Below are 14,933 nucleotides of genomic sequence, written 5' to 3'. Positions count from 1 at the left end.
ATGGATAATAATGGTGGAAGCTGCAGTGCTGCTGCAAATACCGTTGATCTTCAAGATGAGGTGGGTAGGCTGGAGCAAGACCAGCTGCTCCCAATAGCCAACGTTGGGCGCATCATGAAGAAGATTCTGCCTCGCAACGCCAAAATATCAAAAGAGGCAAAAGAAAGAATGCAGGAATGCGCCTCCGAATTCATCAGCTTCGTCACCAGCGAGGCGTCGGAGAAGTGCCGGAGGGAGAGGCGGAAGACCGTCCATGGCGACGACATCTGCTGGGCTTTTGGAGCGCTGGGAATGGACGATTACGTTGAGCCGCTGAAGAGGTATTTGGAGAGGTATAGAGAGCAGGAAGGAGAGAGAGCTAATCAAGACAGGCCTGATAACAACACCACTGAAGATCAAGGGATGCTCTACCAGTTTTCTGATCATATCCAAAGACCTCACAATGGATCGACTGGCCTGTAGACCAGTTCGATCTGTATGTGTGTGTATGCGCGCGTGTGTTACCTGAATGAAATCGATCCAGATATCCATTTTAATAAAGGGATCGTTAGAGACCATCTTTTTTTTTTTTTTAGCTAGGAACAAGCATTTTTTATTTATTAGAGACCTAATTAATTAAGGCCATTTGAATTAATGTTTAATTTTAAGGGATTAGAGACAAGATAGTGGTTAATTTCGATCTAGTTATTTTAGCCATGATTTTTGCTGATGAAATGATGAGTATGCATGCATTATTATTTGTTTTTTTCATGATATGGGTTCTTTTCTTTATTGTGAGATTTATAAATCTTGGCTTTAATTGTGTAGGGTTTGATTCATAGATATATTATAAACAGTATTAATTGCTAGCTATAGTACTAATTAATGAACACAAAAAGTATAATAATCAAAATGATGCTTGGTTTTGAGTTCATGAAAATTTAGCTTGGGCCGGTTCATATTCTAAGCCATAGGGTCACTGTCTAATATTAATGTCTATGAAGATGATTTTTATAAAGATTTTATATGCACACACGTATATCCAATGTGGTATCTCGTATTTGCAGATGTTGACTAGATAGGCTAAGGCATCAGTCCAACGTTAGAGTTTGTTTAACCCAAATTAAATCTGGGAGTACTTGCCGGGTTTGGACCACCATTCAGTGGTTAACTCAACATATATAAATACAAAGGACAAGAGATCGATATGGATGAGAATTAGGGTTTTTGGATGCATAGTTGATCTCCCACCATAGGTATATATATATATTTGGTTATGCGAGTTTCTGAAATACAATATTGTTAACAGACTTGTGAAATTAATTAGGGTTTGTGTGTGAGTGCTTCTATATAGAGTGTTTTCACTATAAGTGTTTTTGTTAGAAAAACATAATTCTTTTGAAAAAAATCTAAGTGTTTCTGTAAATGTACTTAGAAGCGCTTCTTAAGTAAGGTGTTTCACCATAAAGCGCTTTCAAGTGTTTTTATAACTCAAAAATACATTTAATTTTTTTTTTTCCAAACGCAAGCAAAAACACTTTTAAGCCTTCTAAAAGCATTGCCAAATAAGCCCTTAATTTAGCTAGTGCTATATTGATGCTATTAGCATTTAACTTCTGACACTTTACATTAATACAAGTGTATAAAATTTATAAAATGCCACCAATTCAGAGTGCTAGGAGTTAAACTGCTAATAGTATTAAAACACGAAATGTAATATTTCATCTTCAATTTACAATTTTACATGTTGGAAGTTGGTCAAAACTAAGGGTATGTTTGGTTCACATAATTGATTTATTGGGAAATCAATTCTTTTGCATTTTTTAAGAGAAAAGAAAAGTGAAATTCTCTTTTAAGCGTTACAATATACATGTGATCGTAAATTTCTCGTATGTTAATGTTGCCGATTAATCAAAATTTTGAGTTGAATCCATTACAATTTGTAATTATAATGCTTACTATTATAGAATATTAATTTATTTTCTAATTGGGATGGAGCTAGTCAAAACCCATATGTAGTTGTATATCTACCAACTAGAGTAGCTCACTTCTCCATATACGGGGCATAATATGTACCCTAGACCAATGACCATGATTCTTTGAGCCATCAAACAGCATGTTGCCAAGTCCATATATATAGGCAGTCCCTGTTGGTCGCACTTGAGCACAGTAACATCTTATAGTTAACAGCAATATATTCGATAGATCTGGTGTGGGTGCATATTGGTGGAGGGTCCATATATGTAAAAGTTGCAATTAATTAAGTCCACCACAAAATGCAGGTATGCCCATCATGAACAATCACATATTCACATAGCATGGCACGTCCTATATTGAGCGTTAATTCTTGGTTGATGTACAGGGAGCTTTCCTTTACAAATTTTCAATTAATTTTGTGGGTTAAATATAAAAATAGTCTACGAATTTTATACTGATTCTTAATTTAATCTATTAATTATAAAAAATGCCAATTTGGTCCACGAATTTTTCAAGTTGTACCAACATTAACTTCCATCCGAAAATTAACAAAATGTGCCACATGAAAATGTGATGAACGGACTGAAATCCCCCTAAAAATGTAGTCACTTGTGCACATGACCAATTCCCGTTAAATTTTTTGATGAAAGTTAACATTTGTACTGCTTTGGTACAACTTAAAAAGTTCGTTAACCAAATTGATACGTTTTATAGTTAGTATACCAAATTGAAATTCACTGTAATTGTAAAGTTTATGGATCATTTTTATATTTAACCCTAATTTTTTTTAAGAATTATTGTATTTCAAGAATTTGAGTTGTCTATTTTTTAATTATCTACTTAAAGATTATATCTGTAATGAAACAAATTAGAACTGTATATGTTCCTCTAAAAAAAATTATATGTTTGAGAACTGTAAAATTAGAAAATGATTTTCGAGATTAAAGTGATAATCTAAGGTAAAGCTTATAGACTATTCATGATCTATCGAGTTGTAACTAAATTCCCAATCATACCCCTCAGTTACCTACAGCCTAGAGGCTACCAGGCCATCAGAAGATTCAAAGATTAGCTTTCATATCAAATTAGAATGCTTAATTCATTGGTAGTGAAGTCATAACTAGGAAATGGGGTGGGCTGGACCTTTAAGGGGTGGGAAGCTAAGGCCTAGAAGGTAAGTTGGACTGTTGGAGACGATCTGATACGAAGATTCGGCCTTAAGCTTCGGCCTGGTCCAAAGACCATTCTAGATAAAAATATTAAACCTGTTAAGAGATAAAAATATTTCATTTTATTTTTTTCTCAAGTTATTGATCATTTAATTTTAAGTCCATTGATTTTAGTTACTAAATTTCAATAACTTTTAAGTTTAGCTACCAAAATTAAATAGCATTTTAGATTAGGTACTAGTTGAAAAGTCAAACAAATTAATAAAGTAAAAAATATTAAAATTTACAAATCTTACATCACATGTCACTATAATAAAAAAAATATTACATCACAAATATTATATTAATTTATACTACATTGTATTAAAAAAAAATCCTCAAGGGCAATATTGTATTATATTGAGACTACATTAGCAAATTTTCAAGATAATATAAAAGCCTCAAGGGCAATTTTGTCAAAACCTTACAAATTTTAACTAACACTCATCATATGTAGGCCAAAGGATAAAAATGTCAAATGGAAAAAGCTCAAATCAAAGAGGTCAACATATTTGTGACCTAATGTAAAAAACTACATTTAAATTTGGAAGTTCAATTGAAATATTATATAATCTTCATGTTATACCAAAAAATTATTGGGATTTGGTATTTAATCTTAATTTTCTATTTAATTTTACATGTTTTATTTAGATATTTTATAGAGTGCCTAATTTTAAACCCCCTAATCACCTAAAAAATTTGCCTAAACCCCCACCCATCTAGAAACTCTTTTCAAAACCCCTTATAACTTATAATCCTAAATTACCCTTCTGGCGCGCACTGACGCATGCTGATGCACGCTGACATCACTGTAATTGAATTTTGGTGAAACTATTTTTTTTTTTCTTTCTGGAATTGAAGTTTTTGCTAAAACTCAATATTTCGCTAAAAATAAAATCAAACACTGAAATTGAATTTCATTACACTAAAATTGAATTTCAAGAATTCAGTTACATTGAAACTGAATTTCAAGAATTCAATTACACTGAAACTGAATTTCAGAAATTCAGTTACACTAAATTGAAGGATTCAGTTTTAAATTCACTTACTGAAACTGAATTAGGTGATGAAACAATTACACCTTAACTAAAATGCAATTACACCTTAATTAAAAAACAATTACACCTTCACTAAAACAATTACACTTCACTAAAACAATTATACTTCACTAAAACAGTTACACCTTTACTGAATTCTGTTTCATTAAAAAGAACACAACTTCCTTATCAAAAAAACAACAATACAACAAGCCATCGAGATGAGAGAAGTAGCCAACACAGCAAGCCATCGATGTGAGCCTATCAAACAATTATAGACTAAATTCAGTTTCAGTCTGAATTCAATTTCAATGTATTCAGTTTCATTGCATTTATTAAATTCAAATTCAGTTCACTAAATGTACTGAAACTGAATTCAGTGAAATTGAATTTAGTGAAACTGAAACCCTAGACAACGTCGTCCGATCACCTCACGCGCAACGAGTACACGACAGTCGCCACTGCCTCGATCTGTTTCTACCTGCAAATTTGATTCATCATATTTCAGAACCATAATTTTATTCAAAATTCATTTAAAACTCATGTTTCACGAACTAAAACTGTTTAATCAATAAATGAAGTAAATTTGTATATACTTATAAATCAATTAAAAAACCCACATTTCTATCCGATTAATAACAAATTCAATTAAAACATATTTACAAATTATACATTTCACAAACAGATTCACAAATCAATTTCAAATTAGGGTTTTCAAATTAGGGCTTTTGAAATTCAATGCAATTGAACCAAAATTTGTATACCAGTAGAGAGAGACTGTCAAGGGGAGAAGAATGAGACCGGAACCACTTCAATCCGCCGCCAGAATCGCCGAAAATGGCGGCGATAAGTCTCAGACCTTCTCGGCGTTGGTTCGCCGTCCACGGTGGTCAGTTGGAGAATCGGAGACCACCATCACACTCACCACGTCGAGAGGAAGCTTCTGGAAGTGGAGAGCGGCTGCGACGTCGCCGGAATCGCGAAGTCACTGCCGGAGATGACGATCGAACTTCGGGCTGCATTTGGGTTTCTGTGGATTTTATGGGAAAGAAAAGGCCATGGATAGATAGAGGGGGAAGAGGCGAGAAGAACCCAACCGGTCCGACACCTCGTCGTTGTCGGAAATGACGGATCGCCGACGAGGGAGCTCGGGTTTGCCTAGACCAATTCGACGTCGATGTTATGTTTCGCGGAGAGTGGAGGGCAAGGAGAGAAAGAGGAAGGATAGGCGAGTGTGATGTGATCGATCTCGTCGGCAACCGTCGCCAGACGGTGGCGCATGCGCTGGTGACAGCAGCGGGGAGAAAGAGAACGCAGAAAGGAGAGAGGCACTAGATGGGAGAGACCGAGAGAGAGATAGAGAGAGAGAGAGAGAGAGCACCCATAAATTGAAAATGAAAATAAAAAAAGGGGTAAAACTGGAAAATTAAAAGATGAAAAGTCAAACTTGGCTGAGTATTAGTTGACTAAGGGGTTTAGGAAAATATTAAGTGTAAGATTGGGGGTTATAGGAGAGGTAGATTTTGGGTGGAGGTTATAAAAGATTTTATCTCTAATTAGGGGGTTTATAATTATTAACATTATTTTATATGTGTGATATTTAAACTATCAATTTATATCATTAAGTGTATTTAATCTAAGTTTTATTGTTGAAAAAAAGCGGTTGATGTTGTTGAGGCCTGAAATTGGTTCAACATACAATTTTATTAGATTCGGTATGTTAATGAATGAGTAAACCTTCGGTTCTTTGGAATTGTCTGTTGCCATCAAGAGATTAAGGCTAGCAGAGATTAATGTTTGCCAAAAAGAAAGACGTATCACATAACACAAGAAATTTTTGAGAATCGTTAAGAGGATTACAAATACAGGTATCTGAATAGTAGTTCATAACTAAAAACCCCAATTACACCCAAATAGAAATGAATACGTTTTATTGTCAATCTTAAAAATAGAAGTTGCCTTAAATAAACCTTCTTGATTCTTATGCATTCGTAATGACTTAAATCATTTTAGTGAAAACCAAATTTCAAAAAAAGTTATTGAGTCCCACATAATTGATGAGATCTCAGTTCACACAACATGACGAGATAGTCAAATAGGAATGACAAACTCGGCACATTCTGCTCCGTTGTCATTTCTAGTAGCCAAGCAGTCTATGCAATTAATGAAAATAAAATTTTGCCATTAGATTACAAATATTAGACAATACATGTTAAAATTTTCAATTCAATGAATTGTATAGATCATTTTCTACGTTTGAAAAGTCACCTTTTATATAGTAGTGAAAATGTTCATGCTCTAACAAAATTAATTGTCAATCTTAGAAATAGAAGTTGCCTTAGATAAACTTTCTTGATTTTTATGTTTTTTTAATAGTCTGATTCTTATGTATTCTTGGTGACTTCAATCATTTTAGTGGCAAAAGAAAAAAATCATTTTAGAAGTCGCCTTAGATAAACCTTCTTGATTCTTTATGCAATCTATTTTTTTTGATAGCCTAATGCTTATGTACTCTCGATGACTCTAATCATTTTAGTGAAAATTTTTTTTTAAAAAAAGTGATCTAACCCTACATATCCAATGTGATTTTAATTTATACGGGGCATAGTGAAATAGCTAGATAGAAATAACAAACTCCAACATATCTATGGGGCCCCACATATTTAACGAGAGCCTAATTTATCTGGCATGGTGGGATAGAAAGAGGGCTGCCATATGCACACCATTTTTCTTTTTATTACACATCTCTCTATCTCATTTAGTAAATTATAATTCTAATCTCTAACCCAAATGACCATAGTACCTTCACTAAATCCAGAATAACAAAATCACCTATCATCACCTTTAATCACTCCAAATCCAAATCCCACCAATCGTTGAAGTTGGCTTGTCGTTGGAGGTTCAACCTGCCGGCCTCTGCATTTAATCAAAGAGAGAGTGACAAAGAGAAATGCCAGAGAAATGTCAGAGGAAGAAATGGAGAGCGGAGAGAGAAGAAAATAGAGAGAAAGGGAGAGAGAGGGAAGGAGAGGAAGGGAGGCCGGCGACAGTGGTTGGAGTTGGCTTCGAGGTCGAGGGTGAGGGTGGGGGTGGGCTAGCTCGGTTTTAGTTTTTTTTTTTTTTTATATAAATGAGAGTATTTTAAATTTTTTAGGGTATATTTTGAGAAATTAAAGAAATCAAAAGAAAAAAAGATGTGAGGTGAAAAATAAGTGTGTAGTAAGAAAAAAATTGATGTGCATATAACAGCCCTCGATAAAAATGACAGACTCCGACACGTCCTGCCCCGTTGTCATCTTCAAGAGCCGTGTGGGCCAATCGAATTAATGGAAATGAAAATTGACCACTGTCAAAATACAAATATTAGGTAATACAGGCTAGAATTATCAAAATACGAAAAGCTTAATGAAAATGGGGTCGATATCCAAAATCTAGAGGACTTTTTCATATATAAATTACGGAAGAGGTAGTGGATGGATCCGAAATCGAAAAGAGCTCACCATCTGATTAATTTTCTCCCAAGTACTCAAAGTCCTTTAGCAAATTGCCCCTTTCGTCATCAATGTTCTGTCGAAGCTCGTCGTCTTCGTACACCTCTCCTTCTACTCTCCTCTCCTAGTCCTGCCTCTCTTTCCTCCGATTAGGGTTTCTAGGCTTCCCAAATCAGGTACCTCTCTCTCTCTCTCTCTGGCTGAATCTGACTAATTACTTGTATATATCGTTCTTCTTGATCTTTATTTTGATCATCGATTAATTTTAGACGATTTTCTTTAACTCACTATGAATTATGAGCACGAACTTGCCAGCATTGATTGGGCTGTGGTTTTTTTGTATTTATCCTTTTGAAGTTTGATTTTGGAGGTCTTGAATCTTAAGCTTTGTGTGGTTGCTGAGAAATCGTGGGAAATCACTAATTTCCGAAATCTCTCCTGTTTTTTCTTGGCTGCCAAACTGAGCATTAGGGTTTCTGGTTCTCCGTCTTCAGGTTTAGAGGGGAAGTCGATGAACTACTGGATTTTAGGGTTTAGGGTTTACTGTAGTCTTTGGTTCTTGTATTGGAAAATTTGTTTTTGTCTTAGTCTGTGTGAATTTCGGTGATTGAGTCTTGCAGACTTTAGTTTTGCGGTTAAGACTTTGAGTGTGGCAAGATGACGATGAATGAGCGTAAGACCATTGATTTAGAACAAGGATGGGAGTTTATGCAGAAGGGGATCACAAAGCTCAAGAACATTCTAGAAGGATTGCCCGAGCCACAGTTCAGCTCTGAGGACTACATGATGCTCTACACGTATGCGTTTCTCTCTCTCTCTCTCTCTCTCTATATATATATATATATATTGTGGTCATTATCATTGTTCTTGATTGTTTTTGTTGTATGCTCCAAAGTTTAATGGTGGTGATTGTTTTTCTGTTGTCCTTAATTTTATTTGCAGAACCATATATAATATGTGCACTCAAAAGCCACCACATGACTATTCACAACAGCTCTACGACAAGTATAGGGAGTCTTTTGAAGAGTACATCACTTCTACGGTGAGCAAGATTTTAGATATTTTTGCCAATTCCCTACACTTCTTGACGTAGTATAGATATATAGATTGCATTGCTGCTCTTTTCTTTTTCCATTTTAAAGTCTAAGATTGAGATTCTGCAAAGTCCTGTCCTATCTAGCATTACCTATTAGAATTAAATGTATATTAATCTGATGTTCAGTATGACATGTGTAGTCAGGGCTAATGTCAGCCTTCCCCAACCCCTAGTGTTGTTTGAGATTTTTGAGGACAAGTTTTGTGCATACAAATCCTCTTTGTGTTGCTTATTTATAATATAATCTAAGATATGCTTCTGATCAGGTTTTGCCATCTTTGAGAGAGAAGCATGATGAGTTCATGCTGAGAGAGCTTGTGAAAAGGTGGGCAAACCATAAAATTATGGTTAGGTGGCTCTCTCGCTTCTTTCATTATCTTGATCGCTACTTTATAGCTCGGAGGTCACTTCCACCCCTAAATGAAGTAGGACTTACTTGCTTTCGAGATCTGGTAAGTCGCTATTGAACTCATACATGCCATCTTAAGTCACGTTGTTTGGGGGATTCTTTGGATTGCCTCTCAAACTATAACCCTGACTGAATTCCATCTACCCATTTTGATGCTTGGTTTTCTATAATATCTCTCTTTCTTCCCCATCCACAGCCCCTTTATTGGTAAAATTTGAATGGAAGACGTCCTCCAACCCCATCCGTTCACAGCTTGAGCCGACTTTTGTGTGTGTGTGTGAGATACATTGTAATATGATGGGTATATAATTGTGATTTTCAGGTCTACCAAGAATTAAATGCAAAAGTAAGGGATGCTGTAATATCTCTGGTATGTATTCAATTTTGCCTAAATTGCATGTCCTCGTATCATAGTGAAGTTGTGAAATAAATTTACTTGATAAAATCTTTTCAATTTTTTAAAATCAGATTGATCAAGAACGTGAAGGCGAGCAGATTGATCGAGCTCTATTGAAGAATGTTTTGGATATATTTGTTGAGATTGGAATGGGGCAAATGGACCACTATGAAAATGACTTTGAAGTGGCCATGCTTAAAGACAGCTCTGCTTATTATTCTCGGAAAGCTTCCAACTGGATCCTGGAAGATTCTTGCCCAGATTATATGCTGAAAGTAAGCTTTATTATGTTTGTTTTATCAAATTCAAATGTATATATGTCTCCATGAAATAATTTCCCATGGATTTTTTTTTTTTTTTTTGAAATTCCAGGCAGAGGAATGCTTAAGACGGGAAAAAGATAGAGTTTCTCATTACTTACATTCTAGTAGTGAGCCAAAGCTGCTTGAGGTTTGTACTTGATTTTTGCTATAAATTCGCCTTGTGGTGTAGCTAGTCCTACACAATATGTTTTTCTAGGTTACCAGTATATAATCATCTGTAGAGTATGAAAATCTGGCTACTTAATATTGTTATTATTTGGTTACTGTAGAAAGTTCAAAATGAGCTATTGTCTGTGTATGCGACCCAACTGCTTGAGAAAGAGCACTCTGGATGTCATGCATTGCTTCGAGATGACAAGGTACCTTTGGAGTGTATTAATATACACATATTTGTTGATTAGATTGAAGAAATCAGAATACCAGACAAATCTTGCTTTTTCTTATTTTTCTTTTTTCTGTTTTAGGTGGACGATTTGTCTAGAATGTTCAGGCTCTTTTCTAAGATACATCGAGGCTTGGATCCAGTTTCAAATATATTTAAGCAGGTTTAGTTGCTTTCAATTCTGCCTTTATTTCTCTGGGTTAAAAGCTGATCTCTTTTGTGGCATATATATTTTTCATTTTCTGTCTTTCTTTCATGTTGTAAATATTAAATGGTGTGCCACGATGCAGCATGTTACTGCTGAAGGAACAGCCTTAGTCAAACAGGCCGAAGATGCAGCAAGCAACAAGAAGGTCTGTGCCTTGATCATCATTTCTTACTGGCTAGACTTTGTTTGAAATTCTAAAATAGAGGCTCCTATGGGGAAAATTATATAAAGGCCCAATAATGGATGGAAAGGCATAAAAAATAAACTCTGCACCAAAATATTAGATTCTTTATCATCTTTCAACGATTCTCTTTCACAAAATAATTTTCTTAAGATAATTTACAACATTCGCTCATTATGAGGAGAGTGACAGCTCTTTTGTACCATTAAAAAATGCATTAAAGCTGCCTAAATAAAAGCAATGAGATGATGCATATTCTACCATAGAGCTGAAATGATTGTTGATTTTTCCAAATAGTGTTGGGTTTTCGTGTTAGTCAGCGTTTTTTGTTTACCAACAAGACAGCTTTTTTTTTTTTTGGGTCTCATTTCCAAATCAAGAAAACAAGACAGATTTTTTGTGATGCTAGTTTTTATTTATCAATGGTTCAATGGTCACTTTATTTTGTACTGACTATTTTTGAATGCCATGGTAATCAACAATTAATTGTTGTTGAATGCTGACTTTTTGTTCCCCCCCCCTCCCAACAGGCAGAGAAAAAGGACGTGGTTGGTTTGCAGGAACAGGTAATTTCGTGAACATTGTACATCTGGAATTTATGGGCTGATTTGAAAGAGTGCAAACTAATATGATTGTGCTCTTCAGGTTTTCGTTAGAAAAGTGATTGAGCTACACGACAAGTACCTAGCATATGTCAATGATTGTTTCCAAAACCATACCCTTTTCCACAAGGTCTGTATTTTAACAAGGCTTTAAGATTCTTATGGTCGCTACGAGCTATTTGTGCATATCTGACAAAATTTTCTTTATCTGAAGGCCCTCAAGGAGGCTTTTGAGATCTTTTGCAACAAGGGTGTTGCTGGAAGCTCAAGTGCAGAACTACTTGCCACTTTTTGTGATAACATTCTTAAGAAAGGTGGGAGTGAGAAATTGAGTGATGAAGCCATTGAGGAGACACTTGAGAAGGTCTGGACTCTTGATGTGCCATTCCATTTATTTTTCTTCTATAAACATATCACATTTTTCGTTTTTATTAACAAAATTTATTAACAAGGCCAATCAAACTGCAGGTAGTAAAGCTGCTGGCTTATATTAGTGACAAAGACCTATTTGCTGAATTCTATAGGTATCACTTTTATTTTCTGCTGATTGCTTGCTTTCGATCAAATATATTTTGGGGAAAAGGTTCAGAGATGATTACATCTAGTTTGAAAATAGAAGACATTAGATTAACTTTAGATGTTTAATTGCTGGCACAGGAAAAAGCTTGCTCGACGCCTTCTTTTTGACAAGAGTGCTAATGATGACCATGAGAGATGTATTTTGACAAAACTGAAGCAACAATGTGGCGGTCAGTTTACCTCAAAGATGGAGGGGATGGTCAGTTACCTTTGCTACTCCTTTGAGAACTTTGTTTTGAATGTTATGTGCACATATTTCTGGGATATTGCTGGAGATCTGACCAAAGAAAGAAAAATTGCTTTTATTTCTTATCAGGTTACTGATTTGACATTGGCAAAGGAGAACCAAACCAGCTTTGAGGAGTATCTGACCAATAATCCACATGCAAATCCTGGCATTGATTTGACAGTAACTGTGTTGACCACCGGCTTCTGGCCAAGCTACAAGTCTTTTGACCTCAACCTTCCAGCAGAGATGGTACACACAGATTCTGCCGAGAAAAATTGTTTTTTCTTTTTACTAATAAATTTACTATCTGCTGGGTTACGTTATGTTGGGGAAGTTGCTAATGTCTCTTCTCATTTATCACTCTTGCTTTAGGTTAAATGTGTTGAAGTTTTTAAGGAATTTTATCAAACGAAGACAAAGCACAGAAAGCTTACATGGATGTACTCACTGGGTACTTGTAACATCAGTGGGAAGTTTGAACCAAAAACCATAGAGCTTATTGTGACAACTTATCAGGTGATGTATTCAATATATTATTCCAACTTTTTCTAGTCTGTAGGTCTGGGTTGTGCGATGCATGTGAGAGTAGGGATTTATTATTTAAGACCTTTTTTTTTCTTTTTTTCATCTTACTTTAGGCTTCAGCCCTGCTGCTATTCAATACCTCGGATAGACTGAGTTATTCAGAGATCATGACGCAATTAAACTTGACTGATGATGATGTTGTTCGACTGCTGCATTCCTTGTCATGTGCCAAGTATAAGATCCTTAACAAGGAGCCAAACACAAAAACTATCTCTCCTACTGATTACTTTGAGTTCAACTCTAAGTTTACTGACAAAATGAGGAGGATCAAGGTACTTAGATCTTTTCACGGTATCTTGTTCTTTTCTTGTCTTCCAGTTTTCTGGTTTATGTGAGTGATCAGTTATCACTGTGTTCAACATGCAGATTCCCCTCCCTCCTGTGGACGAGAAGAAAAAAGTAATTGAAGATGTCGACAAGGACAGACGGTACGCCATTGATGCTTCAATTGTGCGTATCATGAAGAGTCGTAAGGTTTTGGGTCATCAGCAGTTGGTTATGGAGTGTGTAGAGCAGCTTGGTCGCATGTTCAAGGTTTGCATAGTACTTAGTTTCTCCTCTTATAAGATCTAATAACTTTTTCCTTGGTTCTAAACCACTGGTGCTGATTTTCCCCCCCTTTTCAGCCTGACTTCAAAGCAATAAAAAAGCGGATTGAAGATTTAATCACAAGAGACTACTTGGAAAGGGACAAAGATAACCCTAATTTGTTTAGGTACTTGGCATGATTTGGTCTAGTTGATTCTCCGTCAAATGAAAGTGGGTACCTTTTGCTGCTGTAATTAGCACAGGAAGTGGGTCAGGCGGTGGAAGAAGTGGCACAATCAATTGTAAATGCCAATGCATCAGTGATCAATAGTGATTGCTTAAAGCAGGAGTTGAGGATGTTTTGTACATTTTGCCCTCGGAGCCAGGTATGGATGGCTACTATAGATAGTGCACCCTTGCTGGAGAAATTTGTAATTGACTTCATAATATGGTCTGGTGCACCATGGGACCGTCCGGTATGGCATATTTGTTTAATTACCGGATTTCCCATCCCATGACTACATCAATCCTCGTTTGTGAACCGTTTCTTTGCCTCATCTGGAAGGAGAAAAGTGCGCTTTCAAGTCCAGTAATTCTACTCGAATTGCGTTTTGATTATCGATTATAAAACCTATCAGGTTGATGCTCTCCTCCGTCTCTTGATTGCAAAATGATGGCTTGTATACTATGAATCTGGCTTTAATCACCCCAAGATGCTTTTGCCTTTTCTATTTCATGAATTGTTTGGTCGACGCTTGGTATTTGACTTTGATGAAGATAGATTCAATTTCATTGAGGACAAGGAATGCATTTGGATGTTTGGACTCTTCTCGGAGGATCTCAAAATTGTTAATAGCACTTGATCTCAAATGAAATCGCACTACCTAATCTGAATGTGAATAACTACTAGCGGGTTTCGTGCTACTGCTTAATATAGCTAACAGCTAAATCCAAGTCACAATGAATCATGTTGGCATTGTTTTAGCTTTGCAATAAAGCCTTAAGCGATGGGTCAATCCACATTAGGATATTGTCTTTGTCAAGTAGATTCTTCATCTGGGTCACCAAGCCCACCTAAAGGAAGATCTCTATTGGGTCATCTTCTTTTTAATTTCTTGGCCAGAGTTAGGAGAGAGTGAAGTGATTAGAAATCAAGGAAAATGACAACTACTAAAATCAAGGAGAAAAGGGTAAGAAAATGAAAATAGTCGATGCTTCCTAGAGTTGAGTGGTATATAAAAGGTTTGGTACCATTTCAACCTTGACAATAGGAGGTGGAAGTACCTTAGTTGGGGTCGCTCATTCGCTTCGCATGTGAGCGGTTGACAGCTGTTAATTGAAGTGCGGAACCTACCAATTATCGGTGTATAGTTATTCATGTGTGTGTGAGCGATTGTGTTTAACAAATCCAACATGAATGTTGGTGTAACCAATTTTACACGGAATCAAATTGGAATATAATTAACCATTGTTACAAAGTGAGATTTCTGGTTGCATGTAGCCAATGTGGCAAACAAATGAGTATACGTAATGAACTTGCTATTTTTCTTCGTATTCTAACAAGAGGGGAATTTTCATGATCATGGACTTCAAAGTTTTGGTACTATATATTATAATCAATGTTCTAAAAATCGCTAGGCGGTAAGAGGAAGATGAAGAGGAAGATGAAGAGGAAGAGGAAGAGGAAGAGGGGGAGGGGCAGCTCCTAGGTGGTTTTTTTAT

At 35.9% G+C, this 14,933-nt stretch overlaps 1 protein-coding gene and 1 pseudogene across 2 annotated transcripts; both read left to right on the top strand.

Annotated features, from left to right (window-relative positions):
• On the top strand, nucleotides 1-462 carry LOC147294284 (nuclear transcription factor Y subunit B-4 pseudogene; annotated as a pseudogene).
• A 7,141-nt stretch (nucleotides 463-7,603) lies between these two features.
• LOC147294283 (cullin-1) lies at nucleotides 7,604-14,039 on the top strand. 2 transcript variants are annotated; one of them, XM_086230502.1, is made up of 20 exons: nucleotides 7,604-7,868; nucleotides 8,313-8,489; nucleotides 8,635-8,734; nucleotides 9,055-9,240; nucleotides 9,520-9,567; nucleotides 9,666-9,869; nucleotides 9,967-10,044; nucleotides 10,187-10,276; nucleotides 10,382-10,462; nucleotides 10,590-10,652; nucleotides 11,219-11,254; nucleotides 11,334-11,420; nucleotides 11,505-11,654; nucleotides 11,759-11,814; nucleotides 11,948-12,068; nucleotides 12,186-12,347; nucleotides 12,471-12,614; nucleotides 12,737-12,955; nucleotides 13,050-13,217; nucleotides 13,310-14,039. In XM_086230502.1, exons 2-20 carry the CDS (start codon nucleotides 8,350-8,352, stop codon nucleotides 13,409-13,411), a joined length of 2,235 nt encoding a protein of 744 aa, XP_086086628.1. In that variant the 5' UTR covers nucleotides 7,604-7,868; nucleotides 8,313-8,349; the 3' UTR covers nucleotides 13,412-14,039. The 2 variants fall into 2 exon arrangements, with proteins under 2 accessions (XP_086086628.1, XP_086086629.1); XM_086230503.1 differs by having other exon boundaries at nucleotides 8,305-8,489.
• Nucleotides 14,040-14,933: the final 894 nt, after the last annotated feature.

Source organism: Dryas octopetala, chromosome 2 (genome assembly GCF_963921425.1).
Source record: "Dryas octopetala chromosome 2, drDryOcto1.1, whole genome shotgun sequence".
NCBI lineage: Eukaryota > Viridiplantae > Streptophyta > Magnoliopsida > Rosales > Rosaceae > Dryas > Dryas octopetala.
This window is presented reverse-complemented; position numbering and strand designations above follow the sequence as displayed.